This window comes from Eucalyptus grandis, chromosome 7 (assembly GCF_016545825.1).
Source record: "Eucalyptus grandis isolate ANBG69807.140 chromosome 7, ASM1654582v1, whole genome shotgun sequence".
NCBI classification, from domain to species: domain Eukaryota; kingdom Viridiplantae; phylum Streptophyta; class Magnoliopsida; order Myrtales; family Myrtaceae; genus Eucalyptus; species Eucalyptus grandis.
This window is the reverse complement of record NC_052618.1, coordinates 8,295,958-8,317,580: the sequence shown is the minus strand read 5'-3', so window position 1 is coordinate 8,317,580 and position 21,623 is coordinate 8,295,958. Positions and strand designations below refer to the sequence as shown.

Here is a 21,623-nt window from a genome sequence, read left to right as displayed (position 1 = left end):
TCATTGAATGTAAACTCTTAGGCAACAAAAAGCAAATACTCTATTGGTGATCAAAACCATCCAATTATACAAAATTTGATAACTAATGCATACCATTTCTTCATACATATTTCGGATAGTGATGTCTAGATTTTCCTTCCAAAACCATGCTACTGTTGATACATGTACTCTCTCTAGTTTTGGCACCTCAATTGGTCCCTCAGAGAAAAACTTCATGTTAGGACATCTATTCACAGTGACTTCTTCCAAGAGAGGGAACATCAAGGTGTATCCGCATGAGCTGAAACATATTAACATTGTCAAACCATCAAGCTCCATATACTTCAATTGATTGAAAGCCACTACGTGCCCCTTCTTATCTCCCTCGTCACAAATGATTTCTGTCAACATTTTACAATTACTTATCCTCAATTTTGTGAGTCCTACCAAATTTCCAGCTATTATCGGTGTGAACATATTTGATAACCCAACACAATGTGATACATCTAGAGTTTTCAGATGTTGGAAGTATCTTGAAAAGGTTAATATTAGCTCTAGTGATAACCCATCACAATATGACACACCAAGGGTCTCTAGATGTTGAAAATATCTTGGGACTTCTATGGCTTCCAAATTGATGCTCAGCTCTTCTAGATAAGATTCACATACAACTAACTTTTCCAAGTTGGTTAAACTCTTAACTAAACAACATGTGGATATTGTAGATTCCTTCGAGAGATGACGAAGCTCAAGAACTCTAAGCTTGCTGAAGAATTCCTCATTATATAAATGCTCATGCCATATCTCCATCTGTTCGTATAGATCCAATTTTAACTCTTGTAGATTTGGGAATGCACCCTGAGAAAACAGTCAAATCAAAATCTAAAGTCAGTTTAATTAAAAGAGTATTCATGTGTTATGGTATAAGTCATGCATATCGAACATAGTATCTGCATTTTAAGATGTTAAGGCTATACAATTGCTCTAATGCAATTAACAGCTGATCTTTTATATTTGACTCGTATCCTTATTTGAACTTAAGTGAACCCCCGCATTCCCGTTTCTAGATATCTATTTCCTTATGAAAATAACTTCCCCCTCAAATGTAGCCACAACTACATAGATTTCAGTGATTAATGTCAACCAAAGGCTCCATCTTTCCTTTGTTCTCATAACATAAATTATCTTTGTAGGTTTCAAATTAAGAACACACTTGCACCACGGTAAGCTCACATCACATGCCACGTGTTTCCACAACCATTGAAATTGGCCGAAATCTCTTTTAAAGGGGGATCAATGAGTATGCATTTGATAAATCAAACATTGACAAGCATGTTTAGTCAAAACTTAAAGACACATGATGTTTCCATGTTGCAATATTTCTATGGATTCAAAGAGAGTCGTAAAGTTTTCATCTTCATACAAAGAGCTACTTAAATGAGATGCATGGCTCTGATCTTAATCATCACTTCCAATATTACCATTGAAGCAAAACAAATAATCTCGGGTCATACCTTTTCTACCGTGAAAAGAGGCTGTTTATAAAGTGGCATCTCATTCTCAAGTTGTGAAGCAAAAATCTCCAGTTTGTTACAACCATGCACCTCCAAGGTCTTCAACATCGGCCAATGTAAAGCATGTGTTCTGTAGATGCACTTCAACTCTGTTAGATGCTCAAGCTTGAGGGAGGTTAACCTTGGGAAAACAACCTTGGGAATTAGTCCTTCCTTCTCGATGAGTTCAACAATGCCACAATTATCGATGTTCAGTTCCTCAAGTTGCATTAGATCTTTGGCTACTAAGGCTGGAAACAGAGTGGTGAGGCCCTTGCACATGGAAACTCTAACAGATCGTAAGTACTGGAATTTAACTTGATGGTGGAGTTCCCTATTCCATACACACTTTAGCTTATTGCATGCCTCCACATCAAGCGATTTTAGATTTTGCATAGAATCCACGGCAACCTGATTATCCCATATCATCTCGATATTATCCATGGAATCAATTTCTAATGTCTCCAAGCTTGGAAATGCAACCTGTGGTATTAGCTCATGAAATTGGTGATTCAATTAAATTACAAATTCATATAAATTCCAATATGTAAATATGCGAAGGGAAGAGGAGGATCATTAAGTTGCACAAGAGGGGGAAAAAGAATAAAATAAAAAAAGGAGTAACAAAATCTCCATACTAATATGGTTTCAATTTCCTTGAGTATTTCATAGAATAGTCTAAAGTTTTCTAAATTCTTATTGAAAAAGATAATGAATCTTTCTCCAGTCTTTTCTTCAGAAAACAATTTGCATTGCAGGGCTTAATTTGATTAGTGACCCACTTTTATTCCATCTCAGGAACTTGTCCTTCAGAATTGGGTTAGCAAGTGGAGCATTAGTTATCACTCTAAGTAAACCCTACCATACTTTCAACTTCAAATTTTGGCCCACATAGTTTAAACAATAGGCATGGCCAATGTCTAATGAAAACAAAAATAAATTGCTTATGATGGGCAAAATAGTAATTTGGATATGCTCATATTACAATCATAAATTCACATTAGTCTCTTATAGAAAGTGATTGATTTGAAGAACATTTTTTTTATAATGATCGCTTAAATCTTTTGAAAAAGTTAGTTAAGGAAAAATGTTTTAATTATCAGTAATAATTTATGTTTATACATTTTCGTAGACAGTGAAAATATTTTTCATTCATTTATTTCTGTGAGTGATATAAACGACTACTTTTAGAAAAATGTTGTCCAAGTAAATCATTTTCCTCAAAACAAATTAATCCTTAGATCAAATCTTTCCCTCTCTTCAATTTTGTTCATTTTGTAAAACAATTGTATCACACTTTGAATACTGTATTTTTTTTTTTTAATAAGAGCTGACCTCTAGCCCCACTCACAATGATATTTTTTGCTTTGGGCGACAGACGCATTGCCATCACCCTCACGGTTTTATTCTCTTGGGCGTCACCCAAAAATAAATCATGCAAGTTAAGATTGGTGCCACTTCTTATAAGGCATATCACTTTACCATCCCCAAGCAAGTCCCCAAGCGATGTGAAATTCGGTTCATTCTTACCTTAAGGTGAAGTTGCACTCCCATCCCTTGTAGGAGTGGGTCATTACATTTTTCATTATTGCACGTACATATTTGGGTGCCATTTTTGCTAGTTTAAAAATGAAATAGCTAGTATAAGTAGCAATTTTTAAAAATGAAATAGCTGGTACAAGTAGCAATGGCTAAATCCTCACAATCTTGTTCTATCGATTATGGTCATCTCATTCATGGGTACAAAGAGTTTCTTTGAATCTCCTGTTCTTTTCCAAGGTTCTCCTTTTTTGGGTCCTACTTATTGAAGGCATCCTCATCTTGCAAAAGTCATACCAAAGATTGGACAGACCCCACAAAATAATAAGACAAAAAAAAAAAAAGCAGATTTTTTCGTTTCTCAATGCGCTAATACTTTATATATATACATATAGAAATATTTGATAACAAAAAGGACAATATTCCTCAATTTTGGTGGGCCTCTACTTTGGAATATTGAATACAAAAAATTACTATCGGCAATTTGTATGACCTGCTCATGCTTTATAATAGATATTCAACCATCCTTGTGGAAATTATTTTTACGGAAATTCAAAGCAAGACATTGCAACCTATACATGTTTGCAACCTTGAAAGCTTATGCTTGTACGCTGCTCACTTTTTTCTCTTCAATTTTTTTCTTGGTATGAAGAACGTAATTTCGCGAGAATTCTCTCTCACCTCTGTTTAATCAACCAGCGACCCAGACATGCTGCTTTTTTAGATTCAATTGAAAGAGGAAAGAGAGAGATGTGGAATACATGCAACCTTCGAACAAAGGTTGAATTTCATCAAAAAAAAGAAAAGAAAAGAAAAGGAATTTTCAGTTTTACAGAAGAAGGTGGGACCACAGTTGAGGGCCACTCAGTCAAGCTTGTAACAAAGGCTGTGTCACTGGTGTCACCGGCAGCGGAGATAGCCTTCCCTAATAATTTAATAATTGTTTTTATTGATTATAAGGGTCATTAAGCGTATTGCTTTTTTAAAATTTTGAAAATAAAGCACATTAATTTATCAGTTAGTTGGATTGACCACAAAATTTAATGTAAGAGAGTTTCTCTTTTATTTAGTCCATAAGTGATTAATCAAATACTTCACATCTGCATATTGTACCACGTAAATTCATCTTTTAGATTTACCTGCTTTGTGGATTTGCCCTGATTTGTAACTTTTTAGGATTGGTTTTGTTTTGAAATTATGTACCTCTCTAGCTTGTGAAATGAAAATTTTCCTTTTGATAAAAAAATTCACATCAAAATTCAAACTCATTGGCAGAAAATATAAAGTTTTCAGACGAAATATATCTATCTATATATATATATATATATATATATATATATTGATTAATAATAAGATTATCCATATATATATTTTCCGTACTAAGTAAAAGTAAATGATCAATTATAACATGTTATACATACTTATTACATAGACTTGGGCGGTCAAGAGTCCCAGATACTAACCATCATTTTCACGTTCATTTGAAAAGGAAAACTGTTTCTTCCTAATCTTGATAATTTGGCTGCAACAATACTTATGGACATATTATCTTTGAATAATTTCTCTTGGATGGTCAAATGCAAAATCAAACTTTTAATTTTAGTTTTGACATTGACAAAAAGAACAATGGCAATATTTTATTTTCCAATATTGATAAAGGATATGCGAAAACAAAATTCATCGTCAAGATCACCTATCAACTCTAATACCCAAAAATAAAAGGATAAAAATAGTAAGATGAACTTACCTACAAACTCTCCATCTCAATGTAAACATCAAATGAAAATTGTGGACTAAATCATCACCCTATATAATTTAAAGTCAATGGGATGGGAATAGAATTTCTAATTAAGGAATTGCTATATTGAAGCTCATTCTAGGACTCGGACATGGAGTTAAATCGTGTCTCTTCTCATATGAATGGCCTTTTTGAAGAAAAAAAGAGGCGAAATTCCTAACTTACATTATGTAAAACGGAGAGACTAGGTAATAGTATAAAATCTTAATTGTCTTTGTTATATGGCGTAGGTAGATTTTTTATGCAATCAATGTTTTATTTTAAAATTGAGCGGAGTTGCAATAAGAGTTCTCCTTGCAAGGAGAAAGATCAACATCTTGCAAATAGCAATCTAAGTGACATTCATGAATGACTTTTAAAGGAGTACTCTATAATAAATATTTATAGAGTTTCCACTGAAATGATGATTCGGAGACAACCTGGCACATTCAGAAAATTGGCCACATGTTTGCCATAATGATAATTTGCTGGAAAATTTCGGATGTTTAGTTGAAGCACATAACTTTTAAAGAAATGAAATTTAACCCTGCAATTTGAGAGTTAACATTTGAGCTCACTGAAGGTATATGTAGTGAATCTACTTTAAATTCTTCATTTCAACTTAAAATCACAATTTGACAGGTAACTTTCCTTTTACTTGTCCAGATTTTAGGGTGCAGTGATTATGTGGATTGTAATCAATCTTAAACAAAGTTAGGCTTTGTAACTAACTTAATTTTTATTTTGATCGTGCTTTGTCTTTGGTATAACTATTTATTTGTTCGTTTAAATTATTTAAGTAGGTAAGCATACTAATTATTTATATGCCTATCTCTTCTTCTTCTTCTTCTTCTTCTTCTTCTTCTTCTTCTTCTTCTTCTTCTTCTTCTTCTTCTTCTTCTTCTTTTTGTACTGTTTTTAATAATTTGTGTGATTGATCCAACTCTTGATTTCTAGGGAATGGGGTGAATTGAAACTTGCTCTTTGTTTGTAGGGCCATGTGGCAACTTGAAATACACAGCATGTAAGGGTGCGTTTGATAACGTTTTGTACAAAAATTGTTCCAGAAATGAAATAGAAAAAACTATTTCTACTCGGGGAACAATTTTTGAACAGAAGAACGTGTTTGGTATATTTGTTCTTGGAATAGAAAAAGAACATAAACACGTTTGGTAAACTTTTATAATTTTTTTGTTTCTTTTAATTTTTTAATATTTTTATTTTATTTTTCCTATTTTATTTTTATTTTTCCTTTTTCTGTTTTTCTTTTTCTTCCTTTTGGCTGGTCGCCGGCCTCGGCCATGGCCGGGCGACCAACCAACGAGGCCGGTGGCCTCGCCTTGGCTGGGCGAGCTTGGCCTCGCCGGCGGTGTGAGCTCAGCCTTGCTAGCAGCCGGCGATGCTCCGGCAAGGTCGCCGACCCTCAACGGTGTCGAAAACCCTTGATGGTTGGTCGTCGGCCATGGCCAAGGCTGGCGACCGGCCAAAGAAAAAATAAGAAGAAAAGAAAGAAAAAAAAATAGGAGAGAGAAAAATTATTTCTTGAAAGTGTTCCAAAAACAAGAAACGGGATTTTCTTGTTTCTTGTTTCTGTTCCAAATTTGTTCCAGGAACAAAAAAATAGATTTGGAACAAAAATGCAAATAAACGCGTTTCTGTTATGTTTTTGTTCCCTGGAACAAAAAACAGAAATTGTGTTTGTAAACACGGACCAGGAACACAAACAAACAGCCCCTAAACTTCCCAAGTACTATAACATAGAAAATTTATGCCAATTATTCTAATCGAGCATATTTTTTTATATTAAATATTTTGACTTAAAGTTAATCACGTACCTCTTGATTGAAGAGGGCAATGGAGCTTGATTTGACATGGTCTTGACTCCAAGCTTCTTGGGAACCTGTCATTGATTTTTCATTAGATGAAATAAATGTCACCATTTGTATTGTAGGGATGAGTTTATCTACAAGAAAATCTTCAATGATAAAAATAACAAATCAATCTCACATTTTTCATGAGAGAAGCACGTCAAACTGTTCATATATATAAACTTTATATTGGTTAACATTGGGAATACTGGAGTCTTTGATGTTTCCATTCCCTGCCCTTCTTCCTCCATAATAATTATCTCCATCTTCTCGCAAAACCCTACTTCTAGTGCTCCTAGTTGAGGGAGAGATTGAACCGTGGATGGGAGAAATAGAAACTCAAGTTTGTCACAGCAGAACACATCTAGCTTCTTCAAATTATGGAATCTCACTATTCCACAAGGATTCTTGTTCCATATGCACCTCAAACTCGACAAACCCCATAAATTTAAGTTAGTTAGCTCAAAGAGGGTCTCAACATTTCCACCAGTACTTGGTCCAACAAGGTCAAAAATCTCTTGCACCGAAATGCAATCTTTTATACTTAAGGTTTGTAACTTCCGTAGCTTTACTAGAGACAAGAAGTCAATAACCTTTGAGAGAGATTTGCACCCCAAAACCTCTAGAGATCGGAGATTGCTTACTCCTAGTGGAGATTCATCGCTCCATATATCTTTCAGATTGGGAAGTTCAGACATAATCAAGGACTCCAGGGATGGCATTGAACCCTGGTGGATAGATCCATTAGCATAAGCATATATAATTACAAAAGACAGGGCAAAAATATCAGTGCTATAGCAAGTTATTCATAATTTTTGCATAGACAAAAATCATAGATAAACAAAAGCTACTTTTACAATCTAAAAGGGCACTTTACGACCCCGAAAGACAACCAATGAGCTTAAATTTTTATTTACAATATAACAAGGGATGTTATCACGATTAGATTTGGCTTGCAATTTACTAATAATAAGGGGAATTACAGTCATCGAGAATTTTTCTCTCATTCAGATTCCTAAGGACAAAAAAAAACTAATGACCCGATAAAGCAAAAGTACTTTCAAGATAAATTACTTCCTATAAGGTGAACTACTCCCTTTAGGGTATCTAATTACTTTGAAGATGAATTACTAGGATTATTGCTGGAAAGTAAATTGGTATCTCACAAGTGGAGATTACTGCCATGAAAAAAAAAGTAAAGAATATAGAATGACTGTGATTACGAAAAGCATGGACAACTTACTGCCAATGGAAAATTACTCATTCCAACAAGTGAATGACTATCCCAATAAGGCAGGATTGCAATCATAAGTTCACTAATTATTTGACTATTGGCGGGTTTCTTTGTATGTGTTGTCCATAAAGAGGAGGACTCAATGATTATTCATTTGCCAGAACCAGAAGTTGAAATTTTGGTGGATAGGGATCAACATATGGTAATAATTAGTACTTCATTATAGCCACGTATTTCCTCCTATCATTAAATATTAACTTCCAGGGGCATGGATCATCCCCTATGATCCTTACAACCATTGTCTGCATCTCGCACAAATAGTCACAAGCCACAAGCCAGGTTCTCTCTCTCTCTCTCTCTCTCTCTCTCTCTCTCTCTCTCTCTCTCTAAACCTCATGAAGACGCGACAGTGCTAGAGTCAAATTCGTTGGCCGTGCCTGCTACGGACGGCAATTGCGGGCAAAGAGAATTTGCACCGCTTTGCAAGGAGATGAATGAACGCAAGGGTTGAATTGAATCCGCGAGCTGTTGGTGGCGACATCGATGGAATTGAGTGGTGGCCAGTCATGGCGGTGGCGGATGGGTGTTGCAATGGCGGAGGCAAGCGGATCTGGCTCTCAGCCCTTCAACGGGCCGGGAGAAGGAGAGAAAGAAGATGTAGGCGCTCTCATGACGTTGGACAACTTCTTGATGGATGGAGAGAGAGAGAAGACGATACGGTTCAGCCATTCATGCGCGTCGTGGACAACGTTTGCATAGTAGGCTGGAAGCAATCCATACTCAAATTTCCTTTCATACTTTGTAATGCTACCAAGGCATCACTAAGTACTCAACATTAGTGTAATTTTCCTCTAAGCATAATTTGCCTAAAGTGATCCAACTCTCGACCATATCTCTATATAGTTAGTACAACCCTTTGCTGCAAATCCTTTGGTTTAACTATAGAGATCGCAACATAGAATGCTACCACTTAGTGAGTAACCAATAACAAAGCAAGTTAACCCAAATTGTCATGAAGTTATTGTGTTTAGTAATTAACTGAAGCATTGTAAATTTCTTTTAAGTCCTTGTTAAAGACAGTAATCTATCTTTAGGGACAGCACGTTACCTCTAAGTTCTTGTAAGTGTGAAATTTCCAGTGACCTCAGCTTTCCGTGAGAAATAATAAAACAAATTGAGATTATCGTGAACTTCTTTCTTCCTATCCTTAGTAAATTACATCGGACATTTATTTAAGGTCTATCAGCTGATCTACCTGTCCTATTAATTGTCCTTGTGGTAATTTCCTTAAGGATGAGTCTAAATCCACAGCCAAAATGTGTAAAACCACAACTTTTTAGGTGAAGGAACGCTGTTGTCCTTTATTAGAATGGAACACTTTATTTTTCTTGTCTTTTTTTTGTAAAGAGCAATTCTTCCTTTTCAAAAGTTCACTGCCTTAACTTGAGAAAATCCTTCTGACCAAAATAAAAATAAAAAAATGGAGAAAATCCTGCGTCTGCAAAGCTGCTCGCAATCTCCCATCTACCCCGGGCCCACCCGTCGCTCCCACCTATACAGCAAGTTGAACTTCTCTGTGTTTCGTTCATTGGACTATCATCATCCCCGACGAACCAACCTTCAAACTCCTACTCTCGTTGGCTGCCACCTCTTTACCATGTCGGAGAGTTTTTTTACAGTTAAAAGAGGTATGTCATTATAATCCCACGTATATTTGCAGATCTGGATTGTAAGCAAAAATATAAGAATGAAGTATTGAAGTATTTACGCGAGAGTAATTCTTCAATGAAGATTTAGATCCCTAGAAAGTTAAAAGCCTCACGACCTCTTTGGGACCAATCTAGCTCCTCCATTGTCTTTGAAAGCAAGCTCTCTCCATGCGAAGATACTCAGGCACACTACTTTGTCGGACCCACAACTTAATTTCCACGACTCTTTTTTAATTGATGGGGAAACTAACGTATTGCCTAAGTCTTAGGCCCCACCACCAATGTCGGTGACGATCGCTGCCCATTATAAGAGGGCAATTTTCTCTAGTCAACTAAAAGGCTCTTCCAGCAGCAATTTTTGCTGTACAAGATAGCTGTGCCCTTTCTTTATGAAAGGGCAATCCTTACTATACTAACTTCTCTTTCTTGTCGGGAAATTATCTCAGACAGTTCTCTAAGTCAGATTCCAGGGTGATAAAGATTTATTATACAGAATTATTAATTATTCATATTATGAATGTTACAACCTACTATATCTTGATTGCTATTTCATATGCTCGAGCCTCTACTAAATCAAGATTTTGAGCATTCATCTACAAATTGTTTCATTTTAAAATTTCAACAAATTGGAAGCATGATTTTGACCATAATGAAGGAACGAAGCACATGAAGTTGTTTAGAAATGAGCGAACAACTTGATTAAGAGAATTAATTAATAAAATTAAACCCAAGCTTTTTTATCTAGACAAAGCAAGAAAATGTTAAAATTGATCTTTTACCGCTTCGCATAAAATTTTTGAGTTCTTTTTTAGTAAATTATGATAATCAAGTCTGCACTCAATTATGGTCCATATATTTACATTATCCTTTTATTTAGGTCAGAGTCATACTTAATTTCATGAAAAAGAGAATGGTATGATTTCTGAGGATGAAATCTATCATCGACATTAACATTATAACTTGATTTGCGTGTATTGCGAAATGCCGAGGTCTCAGCCAAAATAAAATATTTAGGACTCAAATGACTCATGACTAGAATGTTACAACTCCTATGACACTTTCTCCACAAGCATATCTATGTCTTTCTTTTATGTTGACTACATCAGTACATATAATTAAACATATTGCCATTAGCAATCTTAGAACTATATATGAAAATATGACATTTCTAAAAAATATTTTCCAGAAAATCATTTTCTGAAAAATAGCAATATTTTTCGATGTGTGGTTTTTTTTTTTTTTTTTTTTTTTCAGTCCTACTCTAATTCTACTATAACACACACTCTCGGACTTTTGCCATGTCTCCTCGCGGGGCATGGGAGTCGAAACCCACTCCCGCAATGAAATTGTCCCCACCCCAAATCCCCTGGAGAATGTGGGGATTTGAAGCCCCCACCTCCCCCTTCCAAGTTGGAAGTGTGGCTCTTGGGGCGAACCCCAGTGTTTTTTCGATGTGTGGTTGAAAGCCAAAAATGAACTAAAAATTACTTTATGAAATTTTGTATGGAAAATCTAATTTGATTTTCCTCTATGCACTTCTTTTAATGATTTTCTATTATTAGTTTTTCTTTTTTTCTTTTTAAATGAAATTTTAATTATTTATATCATTTCTTTCTTTTTCTCTTTCCTTCTTCTTTGGCTGGTCACCACCACAAGAACGGCCAATGATTAACCACAAGCAAGCTCGCCTCTCGCCTTTGGCCGATTTGCCGGTCGTCCCCGTGGCGAACCAAGGAAAAAGGAAAAAGAAAAAATTTAAAATTTAAAATACAACAAAAAATTAAAAGTAATAATAATTAAAAATTTGAATTTCTTTTCAATTTTTTTATAAGAACAAATGTTTCATTAAATAAGGGCCTGAGCTCGAATGCCGAGGACTCACACACGGCCTTTATGAACCAAGGTCTAATTGTCGGGGACCAAAGCTCAAGCATTAGGGACTCGAGCACGCTCAAGTGCTCGGGCATCGGGCTCAGCCTTGATGGACCTAAGTGTGGGTGCTAGGGCGCCGAGGTCCCAAGCTTGGCCTCATGGACCTAGGCCCGGGCACTAGGAGACCTAATCCTGAATGCCAAGGACCCAAAGCTGGCGTTTAAATACCTAGTTAGATTTTGGAAAAAGTTTTCTAGTTTTTCAAAGAAGAAATCATTTTCTTAAATTGAAGCACAGGTTTTCCATTGAATAAGAAAGTATTTTTCATTGGCAAATTTACCTAAGTAAACCAAACATCATAAAATAAGAAAAATATTTTTTTGAAAAATAGTTTTTACGAAGCCTCCTAACTTTTTTTCCATTACGCATGTTCGGCAATATTACAACTCCTCTCTCAACAAGCCACCCGTTATTTATTGCCCGTCCCCTTGTCTCTTTCTTCATTATTTCACTATTTAATTGCAACACTCTTATTTTTTTCCTCATTCTTCAATCATGCTAATTACATCAATATAGTAATCATTTATGTCAAGAAAATAAAAATTAAAGAGAAATTACACACAACCCCCTATAAACTTGTACACCTGTACTCCTAAACTTCTAATTATCACATATATCACTTCAACATTTATATTATTGCGGATGTCAAACCTTCATGTATTTTACTATTTGCGTGTGATTTTTTAACTGAAAAGTCGCAATTCTTCTGTATTTATTTTAGCCAAATCATCCTTTGGCTTTTGAATGTGTTAAAATAAAATAAATTTTCCAAAACAAACATACAAAAATGAGGATAAAAAACGCAACCATCTCAAAAGAGAAGAGAAACGGAAGATGGGTTTATCTAATTAGAAGGAGGCACGAATGGATAAAGAAAATAGGAAGAAAATGAACTGAATTCAACAAAAGAATATGCATCATAATCTATGTGACATCTAATTAACAAAGGAAGGAAAGATTAAAAAAATACTACATTCTTTTGATAAAAAGTTACCTGTTGTCCATTGAAGAATATAGTTTGACTACCAACTTGGTCATTCGATATACCACCCGAAGGAGCTGTTTTGGTGGTGAAAAAGTTCTTGATACTTGGCAAGTCATGCAATTTCAATACACGCAAATTACGCAACTCAATTTTCCCACAATCATCAACTTCTACAATCTCTCGCATTAAGTTGCAATCGACAACTCTAATCTCTTCTAACTGTGGAAGTTCTCTTAGTAATGAAAGAGGAAACAAAACTTCCATCTTGTGACACCCTACGACTTGTACTACTTTTAATGTACCGAAGGGCTTGGAGGAGATATTGTGGCATATTTTCTTGAAGCTAATGAGATTCTCGAGACATAATGACTCCAACATCTTAAAAGCAGTTTGGGAATGCCATCCGAGGAGGTAACGGACGAAGAGATTATTCTTGATGTGTAGATGCTTTAATGTTGGAAAACCTTCTAGGAATAACTCGGAAATACTTTGCTCAATTCCATTCAGCCCATCCAAATATAGATCATCGCTTCTGTCTAAGGTGGTCCGTACACATCTTTTTTGAAGAATGTCGTTCATTGGATCCAACTTGAGCTTCAATGCCTTCGATCCTTTGAACTCGCTTGGCCAACCCCTTGTGTTACCTATTTGGATCTTATACTTGGTTAATTTCTCAACGTTTAGATCCTCTGGCAAGGCATTTGGATCGGGAATGGATACATGCAAAGTGTACAAATTCTTCATGTTATTCAACTCAATAAGACTAGCATTGGTTGGTGGAGTTTGCTTCACAGCATTCCATTCATCAAAACTATTCTCCATATATAACTCCTCCAATTTGATCAAGCTTCCAAGCACACCCGGTTTAATTACCCGAAGTTGTGAACAATGGTTCAAATCTAATAACCTTAACTCTGCTAGCTGCCCAATTTCTTTGGGCAATTGGTGAATTTTGGAGTTCACAAAGCTGAGAATTTGTAGCCCTTTTAAGTTGCCAACGCTAGCTACATCCTCTAATAGACAACCATCAAGACATAAAGTGTGTAAGTTCTCCATGAGTTGAAACGATGGAGGCGAATGAGTGAGACGTATCCCTTTAAGATTTAAGACCACGAGTTTTCTCATAGAGTTGAAATATGAATTTGGAACAATAAGAGATTCATTGTTCGCGAACAACAAAAAGATATGCAATTCGGGGCAATCTAATTCTTCAGGTAGCTCCTTCATGTCAATGTTAGGGAAGCATATTGCCCAACAGCTTTTGAGCTTGTCCTTCGACCACTCTGTTACAAACTTATCTTTATCTTTTAACACAAGAAAAGGGTGATCTCTTGAAGTAACCAAGGCAACAAACTCACGAACCAAGTCATGTATCTTGATACTATAAGCATCTCCATCCTCTAACAAAAAGGAGTAGGCTTGAAGAATACTGATCAATGATGTCAAACTATCTCTAGCTTCTTCCATGTTATCCTCTCGAAATAACCCCAAACCCACACCATACCTCACCAAGTTTTCGATAGAGGGATTAGAGACGCCATAGACAACACAGAGTTGTAACAATGATTTCACATCATCGCCTTTTAAATGGTCATAACTGAATTGCAGCATCTTATTTATTTTCTCACCAATTCCCTCGTTCTTAGACAACTTGAGTTGTTTCAAAACATTCTTCCATCCGGATAAATTAGCGTGTTTAAGATGTTTTGCCACATGGACAATTAAGAAAGGCAAACCTGCACATTTGTGGAGTGCTTCATCCACCAAGGGTTTGAACTCGACATTGCAAACTTTGTCTCCCACATACCTCTCAAACAATCTTCTTGCCTCTTCCTCTTGCAGCCCACCAAGGTGAAAGGTGTCGTCGCAACCCATTTCCGTTTGCAAGACATCTCGAGTTCTTGATGTCAACAATATTTTGCATCCTCTGACTTTGTTATCATGTCCGCAAGGAATGCCGACTGATTTCAAGTCGAGCGCCTCCCACAGGTTGTCCAGTATTATGAGGACCTTCTTTTTCTTCCTCTTCTCATTATTTTCCTCTTTCATCCTCTCCTCATTTTCCAACCTACTGCGCAGAAGATCCGCTCGCACGTTGACATACTCTTTGTCCTTTATGTCCAAGCCTAACGCATGCGCAATCTCTCCTTGAATCCTCTTGATGTCAGGATTTTCCGACACCTCAACCTTAGCGACCAGATCAAACGACTTGTCTTCCCTTATTCTCCTTTCGACATCTGCCAAAAGGGTGGACTTGCCCACGCCAGCCATCCCGTAAACCCCAATCACACTTTTGCTGTTATCGGCAAGAGCGACCATGATATCCCGTATGATCGAAGCTCTGGATTCGAAGACTTCATCGTCCCTAAGCTTAATTAAAGTCGAGGCAGAAGAAGCGGAGGCTGTCACGGTGGCCCACTGGAGGACATCTTTGCCTTCGCTCCTGGCGGGACTCGGAGCAGCGACATTTCCCGGAGCTGGATCACTAAAGGAGATGTCGTTCAATCCCTTGAATCCGTTGCATTTTTGAGTGAGCTGCTTAATGACCTCCATCTTGCCCTCAGCCTTCCTGCTGAATTGATAGCGACATTTGGGGTCGGGAAAAGTCCCGTAGCAGCACGTCTTGCTATCTTTTTCAAAATTGCCCAGCAGGTCTTGCGCCTCCTTCAATGCCTTCTCAGCACTTGCCTCCCACTCCGTGAACTCATTGTAGAAATTCCGAAGATTGTTTCTGGCCACTTCCGCAACAACGTGGACCCTCTCAGCCTCGTTCTCCAGATTCCGGACTTCCTTGTTAAGATCCAGGGCATAACTCTTGGAGAACATCACGTATCCGAATTGACGCTTGATAGGAGTAACTACGCACTTCAAGACATCCCATGCGACAGGAATGGCAGAATCGATCGACATTTTCCTTTAATTTTTTTCCGAGAAAGAAAGAATGAGAAACAGAGAGGGAGAGAGACACACACAGAGAGGGACAGAGAGAGAGAATGATAAAAAAAAAAGGGGCAGCAGACAGTGAAGAAGAAGAGGACGAGGAAGAAGAATGGTTCTGAGGAGGAGAAAACAGAGCAAGACACGGCAAGAATGATGAGAGACGGAGGCGGTGAAGATATATGAGTACAGAAAGGATGAGGAATCAATGGCTGAGATTCAGTACTGGAGATCCAACGATTTACTATAAAAGTCAGTTCGCTGTTGGTCGCCTCTATCAAGCCACCAATGTGGACTTGCAAACAATGGAGTAATGAAATGGATGACCCATTTCATCTTTCCTTGACTTGATCTGTGACCATCACAATGTTTAAGTCTCCATCCTTTCCTTCGCCGGTAAAGCACAAATATCCAAATAATGTTGGCCCTTGGGTGAAAAGATGGCTCGAGTTCTCATGTGTCATCTTCCTAACTTTCACAGGTTTCTCAACAGAAAGCCCCTCAAATCAATCCTTCAAGTGAAAATGAAAAACTCAGTTCACAGGGAAACCATAAGTGTTAGATTAGAATATGTCAAATTACTCCTCAATCAGTGTATTTATTATGACTATTTGAAAAGGTTCCAACTAATTTCCAAAATAAAGATGTTATGACTAATTAAAGTCACGAGGGACATTCTCTTTGTAGTTTTGTTGATAAAGATCTTTTGCATAATAACTACCTATTTTTATGAGGAATAAGGGAACATAATAAAAAAAAATACCATATAAATTAAGCTTCTTCTTTTTTTATAATCTAAAAGCACCGATGTGGAGGTTGAGCTCAGGCCTTGGCCTATGTAGGTGACTCTAACCAGAACAACTCACTCGCAACTTGTGGACAAACGGGTGATTCCCCAATTCCGAGCTGAAAATCTCGCAACGCCCCAATCAGCGACGCTAATCTTGGGGTTAAGCAAGCATAACGTTTTATTGTAACGAGTGAGTGAATTTTGCACTCTGTATTACTTTTTAAGAAAATGACAATGAATGCTAAATAAGTATAATGTCAAAGTAATAGTATTAAATGAAAGATAGTCATAATATTTGCCTTGGAGATAGTTGAATGTTAGCTGGCTAAAATTCTATGCGTTTATTAGTCTCACATGACAAACATGCCCATCATAATTGATAGGTTGCAAAGGTCAATTTACCCCCAATTCTGTAGATGCATTATAGCCGTTTGAAAATATTTTGACTAAGTAAAAACAATTAAAGTCATGAGGCATATATTCCTTGTAATTAGGTTGAGTACAACCTTTTATCTAGTTAATAAGAAATTAATGCACATAAAAATATTATCATATGTGAATAATCTATCTAATCAGTAATGCATAACATTAGCTTAAGTGGAGCCTAGGTGGGCACCTTTTTCACTCGAGAATGTAGAAAATCCAATTCTTGGAATAAGGAGAAGTCCTTTCTAAATTCTGGTCATCTAGAATGCTTGGTGTCAGTCTTAGATGCAGCCAGGGAGGAAACTATAATTATATAATTATAAATATAGCTTCTCACATTGATTTTTGTAGGAGGTTAGTGCATATATTTTCTTTGTGTAAAAAACAATTTCTCAAACAGAATAATTACACCCAGCTAAAACAATGGTAACATAAACAAACTCAGAATTTTCTCCTACAGAGACTGTTTTTTATATAGCTATATCGATCTAGATCTTCACATTGATTTTCTATGTGAAGTTAGTACATAATTTTGTGTCAAAAAGTTTAATTTCTAAAAAAAAAAAAAATTACATCCAACAAACACAATGATAAACATAATCACATTTGGACTCCCTCTCCACACACAGAGATATCGTAGGTGAAAATGGAAAACAAAAGAGGTTGGGTATTCAGCATTTTATTCTTTGTGGTCTCTTATGGAAATACTACATAGCGACAAATTTGGAACAAGCCCAACAAAGTATCGCGCATAAAATTTTATTTTCACATCGCATCCCAAAAAAACCAAAGACCTCTTTGTGGTTGGCCAATAAATCCTCGACAACTTTTGTGATAGTGTCGGAAAAGTTATAAACATTTTGCATTGATGTCAAATTAGTCATAAACCTTTTGACTTTATACCAACTTAATCATAAACTTTTTATTGGTGCCAATTTAGTCCTAAACTTTTGATTTGGTGTCAATTTAGTCCTTTGACCTAGTATCAATTTAATCCTTCCAACGAATTTTGGTTGGATATTGCTAACATGAACGCCGTAGGCTAACGTGGCATAGCCAGCGTAGACAATTTTTAATGATATTTTAATATTTTTTTCAAATTATTTATTTATTTATTTATTTTCTTTTTCATTTCCTTTTTCTTTTCTTTTTCCCCCTCCTCCTCCTCCCTCTAGCCAATTGTCGATTGGGCGACCAGCAAGAGGCGAGGGCCGGCAAGGTGGAGGCTAACCTTGCCAGTGGCCACAAGGGCGGCCTCGCATTGGGCAAGTGAGGCACAACCTCTCCAGATTTGGCGAGGGTCCAACCTCGCAAGCCATAGTGGAAAGGAAGGCTCACTAGAGGAATATTTCTCAGTGGAGCATCCAAGACAAACTGATGAGCCACTAGAAAAGTGGATGAAGGAAGAGTAGCGTCGAAACACAGCAACTATTTTGCTGGAACCATTCTTTACGTATTGGTTCCATGGCAAAAGTAGAAAGAACAAAAGTATAATTATCAAATCCACGTTGCAGCCAAAGTCACTTGGGTGTGACGCTCCTTATGCTAAGCCATTCTCGAATAATGAACGCTTTTGTCTTTTTGGCTTTTCTTATAAAACATCTTTAGTAAAGGTGGTTTCGAGAGGGAGTGGTGACACCCCATTATCTAATGTCTAGTTAAAGTCCTGAGCAATGTGCATTGCTTTTCTTTTTTTTCAATAACAGAGTTCTGTCAAACAAAAAAATACATAGGGGCTGCATGTTTTTATTCTTTTTTTCTGTTCAAGAACAGAAATTTTGTTTTTTTGTTCCCGGAACAAAAAAAGAACAGAAACGCGTTTGTTTGTGTTTTTGTTCAAAATCAGATTTTTTGTTCCCGGAACACAAAAAGAACAGAAATGAGAAAAAAAAAAAAATTTGTTTCTTGCTCCAGAAACACTTTTTCTTCTTTTCTTATTCTTTCTTCTCTCTCCTCTTTTCTTCTTCTTTTCTTCTTTGGCCGGTCGCCGGCCTCGGCCATGGCCGGCGACCGGCCGTCGAGGGCCGCGACGCTGCCGAGGGTCGGCGACCTCGCCAGAGCGTCGCGGCCCCCGGCGAGGCCGAGCCTCACCGTGGTTGGGCAAGGCTCGACCTCGCCGGTGGCTGGGCGAGCTCGGCCTCACCTGAGATCCGATGAGGCCAAGCCTCGCCGGGGTCAACGACGCTCGACTCGCCGGATCTAGGCGAGGCCGAGCCTCGCCCACGCCGGCGACGCTCGGCCTTGCCGGATCCGGGCGAGGCTCGGCTCACCGGGGCCGGCGAGCCTCACCGTGGCCGGGCGAGGCTGCCGGCTGAAAAAGAAAAGATAAAAAGAAAGGAAAAAATGAAAAATAAAATAAAAATATTAAAAATTAAAAGAAATAAAAAAGAACATAAATTTACCAAACGTGTTTCTATTCATTTTTTATTCCTGAACAAGTTTACCAAACGCATCTTTCTAGTCAAAAATTGTTCCCCGGGAACAAACACTTTTTTCTATTTCAGTTCCCGAAACAGTTTTTTAACAGAAACGTTACCAAACGCGCCCATAACAACCCCATTTTTGCATGCATGGTTTAATCATGGGATTCTAGTGACAATGCATGGTTGCTTTCCTGGAAATAGTGACTTTAATAAGGATGTCATAGAAAAAGAAAATATAGACTAAGAGTTCTGAATGTTGGCTCTTCACCGTTTCGTTTTATCTCCTTTTTGCTTTGAGTTACTTAAGCAACACGTTTTATCAAATCTAAATCTTCGTATTGACTTGTGTGCTGTTCTGCAGGCCCTGTCCTTTTGATTCAACTGCTTGACTGGTAACTTTTCCCATTTAATGCATTGAAACTTCAGCTCGTATCAGAAATTAGACAATGTTTGGTATTCTTTTTCTAATGCCATGATCATGTTATCATTTTCTTCAATTGATTGTTAGGATTGCAGTGTTGATGTCAAATTGCTCTGAGTGAGAAGCACAAAAACCTGCAAAAACCAACAAAAATGAGTTTTGATCACTCGAATGTGGTTTCTAGTGCAACTTTTTATCTGTTTGTCGCTTTAATTTTAGTGTCGTGGCTTTTCAAATCATTCACCTTCTTAGAGATCTTCGTAACAAAACACAACAAGACCTCCCCATCGGTATAAGTATAATGAAGTATAGAAACTATAAGGGCATATTTGGTAACGATTCTATTCCCGGGAACAAATTCTGATCATAAATGATTCTTTTTTATTCTGTTCTCGGGAACAATTTCTAAACATTTTAAGCTGTTTGGTAACTATCCAAAATTTCTTATTCGGAATAAAATTGTATTTGGTATCGTGCTCAAAATTTCTACTCCAAATCATTTTCTTTTAATTTTTAAATATTTTTTCCTTTTTTCTTTTCCTTTTCCCCTTCTTCTCCTATTCTTCTTCTTCAAGTGGTTGGTTGCCGGTCCGACAACCTCACCGGAGCGTCGCTGGCCCTCATCAACCGAGTCTCGCCGGTGGCTAGGCCGGCCTCACTGGGGCTGGGCGAGGCCCGCTTGGCCATCGACAAGGCTCACCCAGCCTCGCCAGTGGCTGCCTAGGCTAGGCTTGCCTCCAGCGAGCTCGCCGAACCAGTTGCTGGTGATCGACGGCGATGGGCAGCGAATGGCGGACGGCGGCAGATGGTGGACAATGGACGGCAGACGGCGGCAAACGGCAACTACAGGATGGTGGTAGATGAAGAAGAAGGAAAGGGAAAAAGAAGAAGAGAAATATGGTCTTAATTTTTAGATTTGTTCCCGGGAACAAGATGTGAAAGCTAGTACGAGCACTTAGAGAGGGGTGAATAGGTGTAAAAACAAATTTCCCCGAGTGAAGTGTGCAACTTAAATCAGCAATAGATCATGAAAAGGAAATTAGACTCTTGTAAACAAATCGAGTTACGATCAAAGTAAAAGAGCGTAAGGAAGAAAATAAGAACACGGGGTTTATAGTGGTTCGGCTTAATCCAAGCCTACGTCCACTCTTCTGCACTAACAGCCCACCGGTTGGATTTCACTATGAAACAAAAGAATTGTTACAGTAAAGCTCTTCCTTGATTCCACAGTGTAGAGACTCTGCTACACTTCTTCAAGGTCTCTCAAAGATATAGACTCTCTTTTGCATACAAGATTTCGCTCAATAATTTAATTGACTATGAACAAGAAGCTTCAGACTTTAGAATTCTTCTATCGCTCACACACTTGAACAACTGGAATGTCTTCCTTATATACTCCTTCATGCCATCATACCCGTTGGCACTTACCAAAGGAATTCTTCCAATCTATCTGTTGGACGAAATCAATTAGGAAGATTTCGAGCTATTTAAGGAATATGACGATAGCCCACAAATCCCGCTCGCCCATACAATCGGGATCTAGGTTTCCATAAGTAGAACCTTCCAAGTGTACTTCGCCAATCAACGGATCCAAAATCCCTGAATCAATATTGATTTAAATAATGGATTCCAACATGCTGTATCCAGCCAAGATATCTTCTCCAGTCGATAGAATTAAATCGTTAACGAAACATTCAGTTCTGGATAAGCCTTCTTCGACGGTCTAGAAACTGTCAATGATGATAGACTTTGAGTCTTGAGTCTGGCAGTCCGGAGGTCTTCAGACTTTGATGGAAAAGTCAGCAAGTCTTCAGACTAGACTGATGGAAACGATTTGTCAGCTTCAAAACACTCAATGAAGTTTTCTCCAACACAAGAATCAAATTTTTTTTTTTTATTCTTGATTATGTTCCAAATCTACTTCCGGAAATAAATGAAAAATAGAAATTCGTTCCCGGGAACAAAAATTTTACCAATCGCGATTCTATTCCAAAACTATTCTCAGGAACAAAAAATCAGAATTAGTCACTATTTGAATGGTTAATAAACA

General features: G+C 37.4%; 1 protein-coding gene across 1 annotated transcript; it reads right to left on the bottom strand.

Annotated features, from left to right (window-relative positions):
- LOC120295795 lies at nucleotides 1-15,486 on the bottom strand. Its single transcript, XM_039317368.1, has 5 exons — nucleotides 12,586-15,486; nucleotides 6,856-7,444; nucleotides 6,684-6,748; nucleotides 1,494-2,015; nucleotides 1-837 (listed from the first exon to the last, which is right to left on the bottom strand). Exons 1-5 carry the CDS (start codon nucleotides 15,484-15,486, stop codon nucleotides 1-3), a joined length of 4,914 nt encoding a protein of 1,637 aa, XP_039173302.1.
- Between the last annotated feature and the right edge of the window lie 6,137 nt (nucleotides 15,487-21,623).

Coding starts and splice junctions, on each gene's coding strand:
- LOC120295795 (XM_039317368.1), bottom strand. CDS start 15,486: ATGTCGATCGATTCTGCCATTCCTGTCGCATGGGATGTCTTGAAGTGC. Junction 7,445..12,585: donor TATTCTTCAATGGACAACAG/GTAACTTTTTAT, acceptor TCTATCCACCAG/GGTTCAATGCCATCCCTGGA. Junction 838..1,493: donor CTCTTTTCACGGTAGAAAAG/GTATGACCCGAG, acceptor CTGTTTTCTCAG/GGTGCATTCCCAAATCTACA.